The sequence below is a fragment of the Hyla sarda genome, chromosome 2 (genome assembly GCF_029499605.1).
Source record: "Hyla sarda isolate aHylSar1 chromosome 2, aHylSar1.hap1, whole genome shotgun sequence".
NCBI classification, from domain to species: domain Eukaryota; kingdom Metazoa; phylum Chordata; class Amphibia; order Anura; family Hylidae; genus Hyla; species Hyla sarda.
The window spans coordinates 442,471,841-442,489,780 of record NC_079190.1 but is presented as its reverse complement, the minus strand read 5'-3'; the positions used below and the strand labels follow the sequence as shown (position 1 = coordinate 442,489,780).

Sequence of the window (17,940 nt, the reverse complement as noted above, 5' to 3'; positions counted from 1 at the left end):
ATACCATAAAAATTTTTTATAAGGAGCGATCAAAAAGCCCTATCAAAACAAAATGGTACCGATAAAAAACTACACACCACTACACCACAAACCCCACAAATAAGTGTTTTTTTGTTTTGCCACAGACTATGTTAAAAAATAAGTGATGTCATTACAAAGTACAATTGGTGACGCAAAAAAACAAGCCCTTATATGGGTCTAGAGGTGCAAAATTGAAAGTGTTATGATTTTTATAAAGGGAGGAGGGAAAAACTAAAGAGCAAAAACTAAAATTGGCCAGGTCCTTAAAGGGGTTCTCCGTTTGAAACACCTTATCCCCTACCCTTGATCTTCGGGCCGGCAGCAGCAGCGCCCGGAACACAGAAGCTAGCGAGATTGCGGGGGTCCTGAGCGGTGGGACCCTCGCCATCTAACATCTTGTCCCCCATCCTTTCGATAGGGGATGTTTCCAGAGGAGTTTTCCACCGGAGTACCCCTTTAAGGCCCAAATGGGTCCAAGTCCTTAAGGGGTTAAAGATAATAGAGCCACACTGTATTACCACACAACCTGAGGACACGTGTGGTGCTGTTTTAGAAGAAATTAGCTCTGTTTCAGTTCCTGGATAACCCATTTCATTTATAAGAACTGACATGTCATCACTCATACTCGTGACTTTCTGTACACCATGACAGTCCACACAAAGCTCTATTCACACTGATGGCTGCTCAGAGATTTTAGATATTTAGCGATACAACATCTTAACCAATGGGGTTTAATAATAGATCTCAAAATCACTTGCGGTTGAAGCTTATGGACTCCCCTAATTGGATCTAATGACATGTTGGAAGCTTATCTTAAACTGTATATTCCCTTTAAAAAAGGGACAAATAACTGTTCAACATTACAGAAAATATTTGTATTTTAAGTAATTATCTTATACCTGTGTCATATTCTTCTTCATCCCCAATACTAAATACTGGCTTTACACCCCGATATGGCTTCCCCACTCGGTCGCTGCTACTGACATGTCTGCAGGATTCAGAAAGGAAAACAATTAAATTAATTTAAAATCAGGCAAAAATCTCATGGCATGCAGGAGACATAGGCATTTCTTGTCTTTAGTGAAAACAATTCTGTTGGGTTTAGTCATAAGCATTGAAACAGCAGGTTAGGTTTCTAGTACAAAGTCCATGCAAGCACAGTTGCATGCCCGACTATTATAGGCAAAAGCAGAATATTTCAGTTGATATCTGTTGTAGCTATGAAGAATACCCACTGGCAGGACCTTGTATAATGAGAGTTATATCAAAAGCAAAAAGTAAGGTTCCTGCAGAGCCCAGATCATATGAGATGGAGCAACACATTGTTCACTCCTAGACAATCGGCTGCTTCTCTACAGACACATACTGGGAAATTAATCATAAGAACGGATGTATCTTCATATATGATCCTGGGCAGCCATGGCCAGCAGGAACCTACTTTTTGTACATAGTCCATAATTCCCTATATAATATAAATCAAATATAGTCTAGCACCTACTACCAGGTCAGCTTTAAAAAGTACAACAAAATAGAGAAACACAGCCGCACATCCACCATTTGTAATTTGATCTATTTGCTTTTCAGCATAATTTCAAAAACTAACAGGTTGTTAGTATATATTTTGATCAAAAAGTACAAGCCCACTCACCACGTCAAGGCCACCTAGTCAGAGTGGGTCCCTAACCTGGCACTGGGATAGCGATGAGCGGCGACCACCGCCTCAGACACCATGCCCACAGGGGGAATGACCCAGTGGCCAGGCAGCCCCACTGCTGCCCGACCAAGCCCCTGGCTCCGGGCCGCACCACCCCACAGACAAAGCATCACAAAAACAATGGCCGCCAAAGAAAACCACACCGGTGTGAAACCTACCATGTGCTCCCTGCCAGAGGGCTGGGAGAATGTAGGGACTTGGTAGGTATTCACATTGGTGTGGTTGCACTGCGGCGGTCATTGTTCCTGTGATGCTTTGTCTGTGGGGTGGTGTGGCCCAGAGCCAGGGGATTGGTCGGGCAGCAGTGGGTCTGCCTGGTCACTGGGGCGCTCCCTCTGTGGGCAAGGTGTTGCGATGGTGGTGGCCGGAGCCCGGCACTGCACCAATGTTGGGTTAGGGACCCACTCTAAATAGGTGGCCTTGACGTGGCATGTGGGCTTGTACTGTTTGATCAATATGTATACTAACAACCTGATAGTGTTTGAATTTATGCTGAGAAGCAAGTGGATCAAAATACAAAATGTAGATGTGCGGCTGTGTTTCTTTTCCTCTATTTTTGTTTTACTGCAGTAACAGAAATGGTGCTGCTTCTGGGAATGTAAGACCCTTATCTAATCTTGGACAACTCATTTAACAACTTCTTACTTAACAACTTAAAAGGAGAAGTGCAGTGAAAAATTGCTTATCCCCTATCCGAAGGATAGGGGTAAGTTATAGATCGCAGCGGTCCACTCAGGAGATCGCGGGGCCCCACTCAGGGGATCCTGGGGGGGGTCCGACCGCTGGGACCCCCCCTCAATCTCCTGAGCGGGGCCCCGGCAGTCTGCCGGAAGTGGCCATTCTGACCCCCGCAGAAAGCCACAGCCGACATTCCCCCTACATATATGTGGATGATATACATGGAGGAGGTGCATCGGCCGCCGCTCTGTGCAGGGGTCGGCATGCCCCCTTCCAGCAGACTGCCGGGGCCAAGTTATCTGGCACTACAGAACTCCATTAATGACAATGAAACAAACCTCTGCAAACATTGCTCTGTAAAAGAAAATTGTAGAGTAAATGGACTTCTTATGAGGACAACATGTAGATCGGCAAACATCATGGCTACCAAACCAAAGATTTATCATAAATGAATAAACTACAGCAAGCAAAAAAGCCTACAAAATATTTATAGACCGAGAGAACGTCAAATATTTTGTAGTCTTAAATGTGTACTAATGGGGAAGAACCAGTAATGTGTCCCTAATGTCAATGCCTATTGGAGATGTGGGAAAGGAAATGGTTTGCATTACCGCATCTATAATTTACTATTCTAGAGTGAAATGTTATGAAGAGAAAGCAGATTAGCTTCAGATGGAACAGAACATTAGTGCTTCGGTGCTGTTAGAGAAAAGTGGCGAGTAAATCCCTCTATACTCTTCAGTGATGGAGGGAGAAGCATCAGTGACACTTACAGCCACAGGACGGGATGGCAATTTACTGATATGAATGGGAAACAGACAAAATCTGCTTGTGCAACAATATCAAACATTAACATTATAGATTGGCGTAACAATGGAATTAAGATGGCTGCAGGGAAGGTGTGTGGCATGAGTTAGCGTGACTGATGCTTCCATAGAGTGATACACTGTGCTGAGTACAGAGGAGGTGGTGGAATCACAGCTCACTACTGCTTACCGCTCCAAACTCGCCCTCTCTGGCCAGGGAAGATTGAAAGTCATTCTATAGTGAATTGAGGCACAGGACACAAACCGAAAAGGATTATCAACAAAAGTCATGTTAGCCGACAGTACAATATGCAACTAGCGCTCCTATTAGTCACTGAATATGGAAGAAATCTGATTTTTTTTCTCCCCATCTATGAACACTGCATTCTTTTACTTACACATAGATGGAGGAAAATGCCAAGGGACCCTGTCATGTTGGATCACCAGGAATAGAAAAACGGGGCTCATTTTATTCCAAAAACAGCACCACACTTCAACAAACCTCAGGATTTGTATGGTATTACAACTTGGCTCCATGAACTTCAATAGAACTGGGCTGCAATATCACACACAATCTGAGGACAGGTGTGGTGCTGTTTTTTGGAAGAAATTAGCTCATGTTTGTTTATCCTGGATAACTTAAAAGAGGTACTCTGCTGCTCAGCGTTAGGAACAAACTGTTCCGAACGCTATAGCTTGTGACGTCATAGCCCCGCCCCCTCATCACATAGCACCGCCTCTCAATGCATGTCTATGGGAGGGGGCGTGACAGCCATCACGCCCCCTCCCATAGACTTGCATTGAGGGGGCGGGGCCGGCTCTAGTGTTAGGAACAGTTTGTTCCAAATGCTGAGCAGCGGAGTACCCCTTTAAAGTAGCGACAAACAAGCTGACTTCAGTAAAGCACGTGGCCGTTGGGAATGTTGATGAGTGGAGGCCACCCCTGCTTAAGATTGTCAAATTTGTACCAGTTACTGTGTATAGTGAGAAATATGCCACCATTGACGAGGGCGGGCAGGGGCAGCCCATGAGGGATTGTAAGAATTACATTACAAGCTTCATAATGTAGGTTCCACTAAACTAGTGCACATTAGGACTGAGGTGTCAGACTGCTGAAATAAAGTAGATCCCTTTAAAAAGGGAAAGCGACAGCCTGTTCCCCCGCACTAAACATAATACACAGGATTATAGTGAGCGTGAACCTGAGTAAAATGATGTATTACAAAAATCGGTCCAGCTATTTCTGAATTACAGGCTCCATTGCTAGTATGTAAATATGTCCCTATGTGCAATGGAGGCGCAAAAAGACTTTCCTGCCTCCTTCATTACATACCCCCACACATTTTCTGCATATACATTAATCGTCAGTCTCACAACCTAGTGACATGAGATGCCTCTGCCTTCGTGACCGCTCTGCTAAAACAGAGCGCAGGTGCAGATTCCTCCTCGTCACTCCTCACGTCCTGGTGATGTGGCGCCCATGCCCACGTAAGTGCACTATATAGCTATCCTCTTGTGGGCACAGGCTGTCATGTCAATAGAATGTGAGAGTAAAGATTTAGGATTATGCAGGTATATGGGAGTATGGAGCATATTTGCGTCATATTTGCATTCTAGCAATGGAGCCATTTTACTCAGGTTTACCTGCACTATAACCCAGTGTATTAGTGGGGGGGGGAACCAGCCATCAGTTTCTCTTTACTATCAATGGCATATTATGAGGGTCTGATTACCCTTCGTTGTTTACCAAGCACAGCGCTGCACGATCAGTACTGGCTGCACCTGATATTACAACTTCCTTCAGTTTAGTACTATTCAAGTGAATTGGGATGAGCTACAATACCAGACACTGTGAAATGTGCAGCACTCTGCCTGGTGTTGCAGCCCCTTCAAGCAAGTGATTAGTAGGGAGAATTGTGAGTTAAAGGGGTACTCCGGATAGGGGATAAGATGTCTGATCGCTGCTGGGGACCCCTGCAATCCCTCATGCAGACACCCACCTGTGGTACCTATGACGGCCCTCACGCCCCCTCCCATAGACTTGCATTGAGGGGGCGGGGCGTGATGTCACAAGGGGGCGGAGTCGTGATGTCACGATATCCCGGCCCCGTAGTCGTGACCCTTCAGACACGGAGCGAACATTGCTCTGTGCAGCTGCCACTGCTAGGTGTCTGCATGAGAGATTGCGGGGGTCCCGAGCGGCGGGACCTTTGCGATCAGACATCTTATCCAAAGGATAGGGGATAAGATGTCTTAGGGCCGGAGTATCTTTTTAAACCCAAATTGATCTAATATTGATGTTCTATTCTTGCAAAACCACAACTCCCAGCATGCATTGCCTTTGGCTGTCTGGGCATGCTAAGAGTTGCATTTTTGCAGCAGCTGGAGGCACACTGGTTGGGAAACACTGCTATACAGAATACATAAGGACACGTCTCCCAGCTATTCAAAGGAGGCCAATAAAATAAAAACAAATGCCTAAGAAGTAGAAAAGTACAAACCACTTAAACTACAACTCCTATTAGGCTGCATTCACACCTCGTTTTTTTACATTATGGGTGCCGGATCCGGCTGGGGAGGGGCAAACCGGGCTCTCCCGTACTCCAGCCAGACCAGCGCTCAAATCCATTTACTTTAATGAGCCGTTTGACTCCGGTCGGCTCATTTTTGACCCGTATGCGGTTTCCTGACCAGACCTAAAACCGTAGTATAGTACGGTTTTAGGTCCGGTCAGGAAACCACATATGCCCCAGCCGGAACAGGCAACCGTAACGTAAAAACGAGGCGTGACTGCAGCCTTACACATGGAATAACTGGTACATTATTTTTTTTTGCTAATATTTTTAATACCAGTTTCATTTTATCTGAACGAGGAAGAGGGGTGAGAATAGAGAGTAAAAATCCTATACATCTCAGAACACAAAATGGGAACCATGGAAATGTAATAGAAAACAATATATAGACAGTTCAAAGTAAATAAGTACTCACCTATCTACCGGGGTGGAAGTATTCTCAATGAAGCTGATAACTTTCTCCTTCACGTTTACAGACTTTGTTTTCAATGCCACAGTCATTTTATTAACTAAAGACTTCATCCCTTTTCCATCACTATATCCATTGGAGGCATCTCCCTAAAAAATTCATAATCCGTTGTTAACAGGGTTTTTCTATTGTAAGTTTCACTAAGTATTTGAATATCACTAGAATCGACCCCCATGATTCTAAAAAATAAAAGGGCCACAGCACTGTGGCCCCTTAACTGATTAACCCCGCCCAGCGTCAGACTGGGCACCCACATTTGCAGGGAACTAGAGGTGGCCACATTCCCTTATACGGAGATGCTAGAGTTCCTCTGTGTAAGTAAAAACTAGGAATCAGCACGGTGGTCCTAGGATCTAGAGGGCTCTAAAGATCGGACCCACACAGATCATAAAGTGATGACATTTCCTAGCAATATGACACTACCTTATAAAATGGGCAGAGGCTTTCAAAGAGTATACCATGAGTACTTAAAGGGGTACTCCAGTTATGTGTGTGTGTATATATACACACACACACACACACACACATTAAAACTAAGTTTTCTATGTTTTGTGTTTAAAAAAAAGCTGCCACTAGGTGTTTCCCTACTGGTCCAGAGCACATTTCCGCATGTCCCCTGAAGACTAGCAGAAGTCCAAACTCCGGAAATAGGGGTCTGTGTATAGCTTAGCTCGCTATCTGCCTGAATATGAAAATATGAAACAGGCGAGAGCCAGCTCCGTGCATGGACGTGCTCGGCACGACCCCGATTTGCATAGCCCCTAACCCTTGATTTACATAGCGCGCGCCCCCCACCCCCTGAGATTTTGCAACAGCTGAAGGCACGCTGGTTGCCGATTATAGATCAGTGTTTCTCATCCAGGGCGGCTCAAGCTGTTGCAAAACTACAACTCCCAGCATGCCCAATACCCTGGATTAGAAACACTGATTAATCAGCAACTAGGGTGGCTTCAGCTGTTGCAAAACTACAACTCCTGGCATGCTGGGAGTTGTAGTTTTTCAACAGCTGGAGGCACACTACCATTTATTTATTTTTTATTGTAGGGCATACAATATCTATTTTTATAATTTTTTTATATCTCACTATTTTTCTTGGGATAGAAGTGCAGTGCTAAACAGAGAGAAGGGGACTCCGGAGCAGAGCGTAGATCTGAGGGCAGAAGTCAGCACCTGGCAGGGCTTCAGATGATTTGACACCTGCCAGGGAACGCCCCCTTCCTTCCTCACAGAGCACAGAGGCAGTGAGCAGCAATACTGGAGCCAGAAATTGTATTTCTGCATGATTTTTTTGGGAGAAAAAGAGCAGGATGCTTCTCAGCATCAGTCAGGGACAGTTCTAGTAGTAAATCAGGGAGAGATTAATGACAGGTACTCGTTAAGCTCCAAACCCACGTCACTTCTTGGACACTAGGTTCCATGTAAACCATCTGGTCTGATATGCATGGCTCCTGTGGCCTCTGTCCTCTCTGGCTGCTTGATATTCTTTGCCATCCTTCTCTCCCCTTACCTACATCTCCGAGCAATTATTGCAGCTCTGCTCTGCCAGCCAGCTAACTCTCTGAGAGCAGCCCCCACCTTCCTGCTCAGAGCAGCAGAGAGAGATTGGCAAAGGCTGCACACAATTCCGAGTTCTCAGCACCAAAGAGCATGACTCGTCAGTGCAGGGCAGAAACCACATTGTCTGTGTCTCTCAGGAGGGTGGAGGCTGATTTCAGAGAGGGATGTGGACAGAGACAGAATGGATGGCTGGATGATGTAATTTCATAACTTCATGCATGTAAGTGACAACCAAAGATGGGAAACTGCCCTATATAGCTAATGAATGATATTTAGCTAATTAAATAGGTTGAGGAGAAGGAAAGGATAGGCTATGGGGTTAGTTCCCCAGAGTACCCCTTTAAAATAATAATCTAATTGCTGAATATATGACTTCACAAACTGCTTACTATAGTAGATCAAATGAATGAGGGGGTAAAGAAAAGGTTTTGGGAGGAATGGTACTGTCTCTGTTCTACTTACATCTGTATAGGGACTAATACTGCTCCGTGACCCAGATGTGCTAGCAATCCAATGCCCATAGCCATTATCCGGTCCTTCTACATTTATGTCTGCCAAATGCTGCTGCAAAACTGTATAAGAAACAAAACAAAAGCTGATTACACACAATGTAAGTACAGGCAGAAGCTAAAGTTGACATAAGAATTTATTTGATAAAATGGCCAAATTAACCAAAATAAGCATATAGAAAATACTTCATGCACAAATGAAAAAATTAAGATTACTATAGTAAACAGTAACTTACCCATAAATCCTCCTTTGGCAATACTTATGTATTCCTTGTTTTTCTGTAAAAATAGGTATAATATATCAAGTCCTTTAGTATATATAGTAAATTGCTATTTCTTAGAAAATTGGGAATATCTATATCAATTGAACAGTATATTACACTTGCAAATAAACATTTTTTAAAGATTGGTGCATGAATGGGCTTGTACCCTACAAGCAAGAACCCCAATCTGAGTAGCATATAATACCAGAATATACATACCCAAGAACAGAAAGAAATAAAGCAGCACTGTGTGTGACTGGAGTAAACTATCTTTTCATTTAGAGTGCTGTCTATGCAACACCACTAAAGGCCATATTGTTACGCCGAGCGCTCCGGGTCCCCGCTCCTCCCCGGAGCGCTCGCAGCGTTCTTTCATTCGCAGCGTCCCGGTCAGACCTGCTGACCGGGTGCGCTGCGATATTACTCCCAGCCGGGATGCGATTCGCGATGCGGGACGCGCCCGCTCACGATGCGCATCTCGGCTCCCGTACCTGACCCGTACCCCGTCTGTGTTGTCCCGACGCGCGCGGCCCCGCTCCTTAGGGCGCGCGCGCGCCGGGTCTCTGCGATTTAAAGGGCCACTGCGCCACTGATTGGCGCAGCAGGCCTAATCAGTATCCTCACCTGTGCACTCCCTACTTATACCTCACTTCCCCTGCACTCCCTCGCCAGATCTTGTTGCCATTGTGCCAGTGAAAGCGTTTCCTTGTGTGTTCCTAGCCTGTGTTCCAGACCTCCTGCCGTTGCCCCTGACTACGATCCTTGCTGCCTGCCCTGACCTTCTGCTACGTCCGACCTTGCTTTTGTCTTCTCCCTTGTACCGCGCTTATCTCAGCAGTCAGAGAGGTTGAGCCGTTGCCGGTGGATACGACCTGGTTGCTACCGCCGCTGCAAGACCATCCCGCTTTGCGGCGGGCTCTGGTGAATACCAGTAGTGACTTAGAACCGGTCCACCGACATGGTCCACGCCAATCCCTCTCTGGCACAGAGGATCCACCTCCAGCTAGCCGAATCGTGACACATATGCTCCAGTTGCATTGCTTACATTCTACTGAGATAAGCTGAAGAGAACAAACCTGCAAGAAATGGGCAAGAACCATATTCATATACATGTCTTCTTCTTCCCTACCGCTGCCCATAAAGCATAAGTGTTCTCCTCCAGCCACTGAGCCGGACTCTATGGACTGTTTCTGTGCTTCTAGAAGAGACTTCACTGACAGAGCAAATTCTCCCGGGTTCTGTAGCATCTATAACACAGATCACAAGTCACAAAATACTATGAGACAGATTGCACTATAATATAACAGTGTCAGTGCAGATAACCCATCTTTGTACATACCAAGTCAGAGTCTAAATGAAACGCTGTAGCCAGGTGCCCAGAATTGTATTGCTCTGCAGGTCGGCAATCTACCACAAAGAACCGCACTCCATCCTACAAAAGAAGATAAAACACAATGAAGTAGTATGGCAGAACAGTGGTTTATTCACGTGTTGCTACCTGTTCACTAAATAACTGAAGTTCAGAAATTGCTTGTATGACACTCTCCTTATGTGTGTTTTGCTATACCATCAATATTACTTTAAAATGGGCACTGTCAGAATCCAGAAACCTGTTTTGGTTTTTTTTGAGCCAAGGCAGGCTCAGTGCTTGCTTCAGGCATGCCCCTTCCTAAGCAGTGGATGTCAAAGTGTGTGAGCAGCAAAAACAGAGATGCTCTTAAATGGGCACTGTCACCAAATTTTTTTTGATATGTTGTAGTACTCATGTACTAAAACATACCTGACCTGTGTAACATGTAAAATTTTCTGTGAATATATATATTTTATAATTAAAAAAATAAAATTAATATACACACACACACACATATATATATGTGTGTGTGTGCATGTATCTGCTTGTGAATGTTTACCAGGTGATGCCACCATAGTTCAGATGTAGTTCTTTTTTATTGCCTTCCCTAGCTCTGCATGGGCACCTTTGTTTTGACGCTGCCAGGGTTCTTTCCAAAGTAATCCTGCCTACAGAAACTATAGATCCCATAAACCCTCCCTAAGCAGACACGGCCTCAATTTAAACTGCCTGCATGCTTTTCTATTACAAGTTGTAAGGTAGTAAGGTGTGGTTATTATTCATTGTCTTCACACACCACCCTGCTTTGCCACAGACACTAATTCTGCTGCCCATGATCCCTCGTGAGACAGGGAAGGACAAAGAAGAGCAGGGATCAGGGGGGATAACTTATGTGAAGTATGTCTCATAGTACAAAGAAGGTAAGAGGTGATATTTATATATTCTGAGTTTGGACAGAGGCGGTAAACACCAGGAGCATGGTTGGGGGACTGCAATGAAGAACGCATCATAGAAGCATCTCAGCTGCAGATAGTACTTTAGCGATTTATCCTAACTGCACCTAAACCATTTCCACATGGTTATTCTCCAAGATTAAGAGAAAACACTCTTCCTGTTACATAAAGTACTAAAAGTACTTAAAAGTACCGTATTTTTCGCTCCATAAGATGGACCTGACCACAAGACGCACCTAGGTTTTAGAGGAGGAGAACAAGAAAAAAAATATTCTGAACCAAACGGGTACTAAAATATTTAGGACCCCCTTGTGGCCAGCAGGACCCCCTTGTGGCAAGCAGGACCCCCCTCGTGGCCAGCAGAACCCCCTCGTGGCCAGCAGAACCCCCTTGTAGTTGCTTACCAGTACCGTACTTCACTACCGCTGCCCTGTTCTGCCATCCACATAATGGAGTATACGGAGGAGCATGTGACACACACGTCACTCTGCTTCCTCCGTAGCGTTACGCTGGGTGCAGGGGAGTGACGTCTGTGTCACATGCTCCTCCATAAGACTCCATTATGCGGACAGGAGAACGGGACAGCGGCAGTGGCGTGAATAAGAGAACAGGCAGCGGAGCACTTCGCCTTTCAGACCCACGAGCAGGTAAGAGCTTTGTACTTTGCACTTCTTGCTTGTCAGTAGTTCAAAATGATAAAAAGCCTGGATCCTTGGCCAAGTGACGTTTGTAAGGAAATCAGACCTTTTCTTACAACATATATTGGCAAAGGGTGTATAGATCACTTTAATTTTCTTGTATTCCCGGCCTACGCTGCAGATATACTCTACCTTTGTAGAATCAATAGCACTTACTTACCTCTTGCTGATTTGCTTGAAGAATTTCTGATACAGAAATAGCCAAACAAAGAGCCTGACTGAGATCAGAGTCGTCTTTAAGAGCAATCAGGCTGCTGCCAAACAAATTCTGGTTGTCCTGAAATAAACATACATAGGTAACTAAAACAAAAGAATTTTTGAAGGCTTGAGCCTATTGAAGATTTTGAAGTAGTCAATGTCATAAAGCATAAAAAAATAGTAACAAATGCATTTACCTTGCGAAAAGAAGCTGGAGTCTTGCTATAATAATGATTAGCTAAAGTGAACAGATCTTCTATGTCTGCTACCTCAAGATTTGTAGGTGGACTTGCAAGGAACTCTGAGAAAAAGAGAAGATATATATTAAAAATACTCCTGTTTGAATAAGCATAAGCATTTCCATTACAACCCTAGGCCCTATGGCCAGGCCTTTTTGATCTACAAATAATGGAGCTGATGGTTTCAACTCACAGACCAATAAAACTTTTTAAACAAATCTCTGACAAGTTAGCAGTTTTCCCAAACCAGGCACTGTTTAAAAGGGTACACTTCATCAATACAACCCCAAGCTGCCAATCAGATCATTGTCACCGGTCCAGCTTCAGAAACCCCCAACAAGCATGAAAAAAACGTGTCCAGAAGACAAATATATGATCCAACATGTGTAAAAAAGGGAAATGAAAAGGCTATTCCTGCTAAATCATTGTTCTATAATTACTACAGATGAGCATAATTGGTCCAGCAAATTGTTTAGGTTGCCTGGAGGTGAGCCATACAGTTTAAGCCTTGCTGCTCAGTACCTACAGGAATAACCATTTGTGACAGGAGTCCCTGCTCCTGTATGTAGTTTCCATGCAGTCCTCACTGATAGCATACCTAGGGGGTGCGACAGACAGTATGTACAGGAGCAAAGGTTCTGGTTTCCTCAGCGGTGAGGTATACAATTTAGGTCTTTCTGCTTAGAGGACGTTGTGTAAGGCCACCCAAAAGGTAAGCAGCCATCTGTATGCAAGGCTGCTTACACTTCACGTATTGGGCTAGGCGGTCTGGAGTACAAATTAAAATCACATCTGTCCAGTCCAAATTAAATTTGACAGTCAACTGGAAAGTTTCCTCCTGGAGCAAATTTTGGGACATTTAAAGATAGGAATGACATTTTTCCTAGTATAAACCTGATCTAATGTAACAGATAAGATCCTGATCACATCACATTTTGGTCCTTTGTTCATTATGTGCCTCAAGCTCAAAATCTCAGAGCATATATGGTGAACATTTCTATAGCCCTCCATCAATATGGGTTTGGCAAAACAGTGCTGATATCCGAGAACTTCGAATAGCACACTAAAAATTATTCCATACGAAGGGTACAAAAAAAAAAAAATAATAATTTTTCACTATAAAAAGGATAGGGGAGATCCTTCTGACATATAGCTCTGCCGTAAGCGCCAAACAAGATGTAAACAGAGCCAAACAACATTTGATGGCGTAAAGCACAATAATTACCAAGCAACTTCAGCATCTTATACATCCTTTACATTTCAGCCTGCCAAAGCCTATTGGCATGAGTCTATAATGTGAACACCTATTGCTCAAAATAATAAACCCTCATAGCACGCTCGCAATCTTACTTAGAAGTTCTTCTTTAGATTCCATTTCTTCTGCCAAAACAACATCCCTGAAAACACAGATAAAAGCCATTAGTGTAAGATCAATACTAATACAGAGCTTCAGCCATTCGGCTCACACCTCCCCCATGTACTTACTTTACATTGACAAGCATGATCAGCATCAAGAAGTACATTAAGAATGGATCTGCCTGCTGTAAATAACTATCCCAGATTGCCTGTGTGACTTCAACCGAGCAGTGATATGCAAAGAGGCTTCCAAACTGGAAAATAAAAACAAAGGCATTTTACTTGTGGTCTAAGTATTTCACAATATACACTGCTCAAGAAAATAAAGGGAACACTAAGATAACACATCCTTGATCTGAATGAATGAACTAATTGTATGAAATACTTTCGTCTTTACATAGTTGAATGTGCTGACAACAAAATCACCCAAAAATTATCAATGGAAATCAAAGTTATCAACCCATGGAGGTCTGGATATGGAGTCACACTCAAAATCAAAGTGGAAAACTACACTACAGGCTGATCCAACTTTGATGTAATGTCCTTATCACAAGTCATAATGAGGCTCAGTAGTGTGTGTGTGACCTCCACGTGCCCGTATGACCTCCCTACAACGCCTGGGCATGCCCCTGATGAGGTGGTGGATGGTGGTCAGAGGGATGTCCTCCCAGACCTGGACTAAAGCATCTGCCAACTCCTGGACAGTCTGTGGTGCAACGTGGCATTGGTGGATGGAGCGAGACATGATGTCCCAGATGTGCTCAGTCGGATTCAGGTCTGGGGAACGGGCGGGCCAGTCCATAGCATCAATGCCTTCCTCTTGCAGGAACTGCTGGCACACTCCAGCCACATGAGGTCTGTAATTGTCTTGCATTAGGAAAAACCAAGGGCCAACAGCATCAGCATATGGTCTCACAAGGTGTCTGAGGATCTCATCTCGGTACCTAATGGCAGTCAGACTCTCTCTGGCAAGCACATGGAGGGCTGTGCTGCCCCCCAAAAAATGCCACCCCACACCATTACTGACCCACCGCCAAACCGGTTATGCTGGAGGATGTTGCAGGCAGCAGAACGTTCTCCACGATGTCTCCAGACTCCGTCACGTCTGTCACATGTGCTCAGTGTGAACTTGCTTTCATCTGTGAAGAGCACAGGGCGCCAGTGGCGAATTTGCCAATATTTGTGTTCTCTGGCAAATGCCAAATGTCCTGCATGGTGTTGGGCTGTAAGCACAACCGACCCTGTGGATGTCGGGCCCACATACCACCCTCATGGAGTCTGTTTCTGACCATACGAGTGGACACATGCACATTTGTGGCCTGCTGGAGGTCATTTTGCAGGGCTCTGGCAGTGCTCCTCCTTGCACAAAGGTGGAGGTTGCAGTCCTGACGCTGGGTTGTTGCCCTCCTACGGCCTCCTCCACATCTCCTGATGTACTTGCCTGTCTCCTGGTAGTGCCTCCATGCTCTGGACACTATGCTGATAGACACAGCAAACCTTCTTGCCACAGCTCACATTTATGTGCCATCCTGGATGAGCTGCACTACCTGAGCCACTTGTGTGGGTTGTAGACTCCGTCTCATGCTACCACTAGAGTGAAAGCACCGCCAGCATTCAAAAGTTACAAAAACATCAGCCAGGAAGCATAGGAACTGAGAAGTGGTCTGTGGTCACCACCTGCAGAACCACTTCTTTATCGGGGGTGTCTTGCTAATTGCCTATAATTTCCACTTGTTGTCTGTTTCATTTGCACAACAGCATGTGAAATTGATTGTCAATCAGTGTTGCTTCCTGAGTGGACAGTATGATTCCACAGAAGTGTGATTGACTTGGAGTTACATTGTGTTCCCTTTATTTTTTTGAGCAGTGTAAAATCAAGAGATGGGGAGGGGGCGCAGAGTGCACTCCTAGTGAAGAGCGCTATGGTATGCGAAAAAAAAAGTGAATAACTTAGGGTCCTTACCCTTAGGTGTTGCGCTGAGGGCACAACACCTACAGTAGTGAAATTACAGGGTAGTCACCAAGGGGAAATCCCGGGGGTGACATCAGTCTGGTGTAGATACGAGCAAGGAATAGGAAGGAAAACGATTCCCTGGATGAAGGCGCTTATCCCAATGGATATGGTATATAAGTTTTATTGAAACGTGTTTCGATCCTGAACTAGGATCTTCATCAGGCATCGTTGCCTGATGAAGATCTTAATTCAGAATCAAAACACGTTGCAATAAAACTTATGTACCATATCCATTGGGATAAGCGCCTTCATCCAGGGAATCATTTTCCTTCTTATTCCTTGCACAATATAAAATCAGAAATGAGGACTTAATTTATGAAACATTGTATAAAAATTCAGGGATACTCTTATTAAAATGTATTTTTTGGCCAGAATTAGGCCACTCGACTTACATGGTACTTCTGCAGCTTGCCATGTAGCCGTTGCCATGGTCCACCCAAGAACCTGTATAGGAGATAATTGCACAGCCAGACTTAAGCAAGTTCATTCCTATAAAAGGTTCCAGGGAGAGTCATGACAACCACTGCCCAGGACCTGAGCTTGCAGGCAGACTACAGGATAGATGCATGGAGCTCCAAACTGGAGATTGTGGGGCCGTGCACCTCTATGCCAAGCAAAAGATGGATTAGCAGCTCTTACCGGACTTAAACTGTTCTAACTTGAAATAAGCTACCGTCAGGGGTGTCTAGTAGCATTTTATCTCCCTTTTCCAATTCAGAACACATGCATGCTTGGCACAGCTAAGTGTCCATGTGTATGGAGACAGTTGCGAGTAATAGGTGTTGGCTAAATTAGTTTTCGTCGGATATCTAAAGTGTATGGCCAAGTATCCTTAAACACAATAGTAACATCCAATAGTTACCCAATTTAGTGCATAATGATCTGGAGTAATTTTCTTTGTGTCCAAGAAAGAACAAAGTTCAGGCTCGTGGTACTGCAGGAGAAGCCGGAATAAATGGAAAGGTTTTCCTTTAGTGTAACAATCCCTGAATAGAAAGAAATATTTTTAAATATAAAGACTGTTTAACTGCCATAAGGAAGAACATTTGCTCCAATTAATAAGCACTGATGTTATTGACCAGAGGTTGCAATGATAAGAATCTCCATAGATGCTTCAATTTAAAGGGGCACTCCGCTGCTCAGCGTTTTGAACAAACTGCTCCGAATGCTGGACCCTGGAGCTCGTGATGTCATAGCCCCACCCCCTCAATGCAAGTCTATGGGAGGGGGCGTGATAGCTTTGAGGGGGGAGGGTGTGACGTCATGAGGGGGCGGGGCTATGATGTCACGAGCTCTCATCGCCTTTGTTCCAAACGCTGAGCAGCAGACTACCCCTTTAAAGTGTACCTTCATCATCTGTTCTAGAAAAAAAACAAACCAGCAGGCTTGCTTCGTAAGGGACTGCGATGCTTTACAGTCATTTGTTTTCACCATACAGTGTATGGGATGGCCACACATTTGTCATTTTGTCCAAAACATCGGGTTGCTAATGGAGGAGCATGCCAAGTAATGAATACTAGATGGCATTTTCATTGGTAGATATACAATCATTATATCATAGAAGGAAACATTTTTTTTCAATAAGGATATACAACAAAAGTTGGAGAAAATTATTTGGGCTACTTAATAATTGTTGCAAATGACAGGGACCATTTAAAGGGGTAATCCACTGCCTCAGCATTCGGTACCAAATGTTCCGAACGCTGAGGCAGTGGGTTAACCTGTTAAGCTCTCCAATCATGTCTTGGACCAAGAAATGTGTAAACAGATATAAGCTGTCCGGTCATAAACAGAACATAAATATATGTCCTATTCCTAAAATAACAACACATACAATATACATATAAATAATTGTTTAAATATAAACACACACCCACACATAGATATATACCTTGGAATATACTTATTCATTATTGCATAGAAGCAATTATAGAAGTCGCTCCGGGATAAGTTGAGCTCCATCAATGGTTTCAGAAGGTAAAGCCAGCTGACGTTTTCATGGTACTTGACATTACGTGATTTACAATAGAAAGTTACTATAGACTCAACATCCTGGAGAATAATCGGCTTCCTCTCTTCGGATACATCGAGCTGCTCTGAACAATCACAAATGCAAAGTGTTAATGGCTCAGATGCAACAATAATTCCATTTGTTTGAAATAAAGATAACTTAAAGGGATATTCCCAATCTAAAAAAAATAGAGTACCCTGACTTTTGACCAACCTTGTAAGGTGCCTGTTGGTAAGAGCATCCAGACAGGGACTGAACAGAGAAAATGCTATAACCCAAGTTCCCCAACAAGGGTTGGGGAACTTAGGTTATAGGGATAGGTGCAGGTCCCGGACGTGGGCCTCACATCTATATAACATTTATAGCATATCCTGTGGATTTGCCATACCATTTTAATATGGTAAGAACCCATACCTGTCACCAAATAAAAACTTTTAATATAGTGTTCTTTGTGCAATTAGCAGACACTTTCCTATTCACTTGCTTTTAAAATCATCAGCATAAATATGTTTAAAATGTAATAGAAAAAG

General features: G+C 44.0%; 1 protein-coding gene across 3 annotated transcripts in view; it reads right to left on the bottom strand.

The window, feature by feature from the left end:
• Window positions 1–17,940, bottom strand: part of TBC1D23 (TBC1 domain family member 23) — a 49,529-nt gene that overhangs the window by 7,865 nt on the left and 23,724 nt on the right. For 2 of the 3 annotated variants that reach the window (XM_056559279.1, XM_056559281.1), the window contains exons 4-16: window positions 17,291–17,495; window positions 16,262–16,385; window positions 13,515–13,639; window positions 13,380–13,426; window positions 11,988–12,091; window positions 11,753–11,869; window positions 9,930–10,022; window positions 9,667–9,837; window positions 8,564–8,606; window positions 8,281–8,390; window positions 6,208–6,350; window positions 3,410–3,454; window positions 921–1,009 (exon numbers count right to left, since the gene is read on the bottom strand). In XM_056559279.1, coding sequence (XP_056415254.1) covers window positions 921–1,009; window positions 3,410–3,454; window positions 6,208–6,350; window positions 8,281–8,390; window positions 8,564–8,606; window positions 9,667–9,837; window positions 9,930–10,022; window positions 11,753–11,869; window positions 11,988–12,091; window positions 13,380–13,426; window positions 13,515–13,639; window positions 16,262–16,385; window positions 17,291–17,495 — 1,416 coding nt within the window. The remainder of the gene's footprint in view (window positions 1–920; window positions 1,010–3,409; window positions 3,455–6,207; window positions 6,351–8,280; window positions 8,391–8,563; window positions 8,607–9,666; window positions 9,838–9,929; window positions 10,023–11,752; window positions 11,870–11,987; window positions 12,092–13,379; window positions 13,427–13,514; window positions 13,640–16,261; window positions 16,386–17,290; window positions 17,496–17,940) is intronic. The other variant, XM_056559280.1, reaches the window with a different exon arrangement.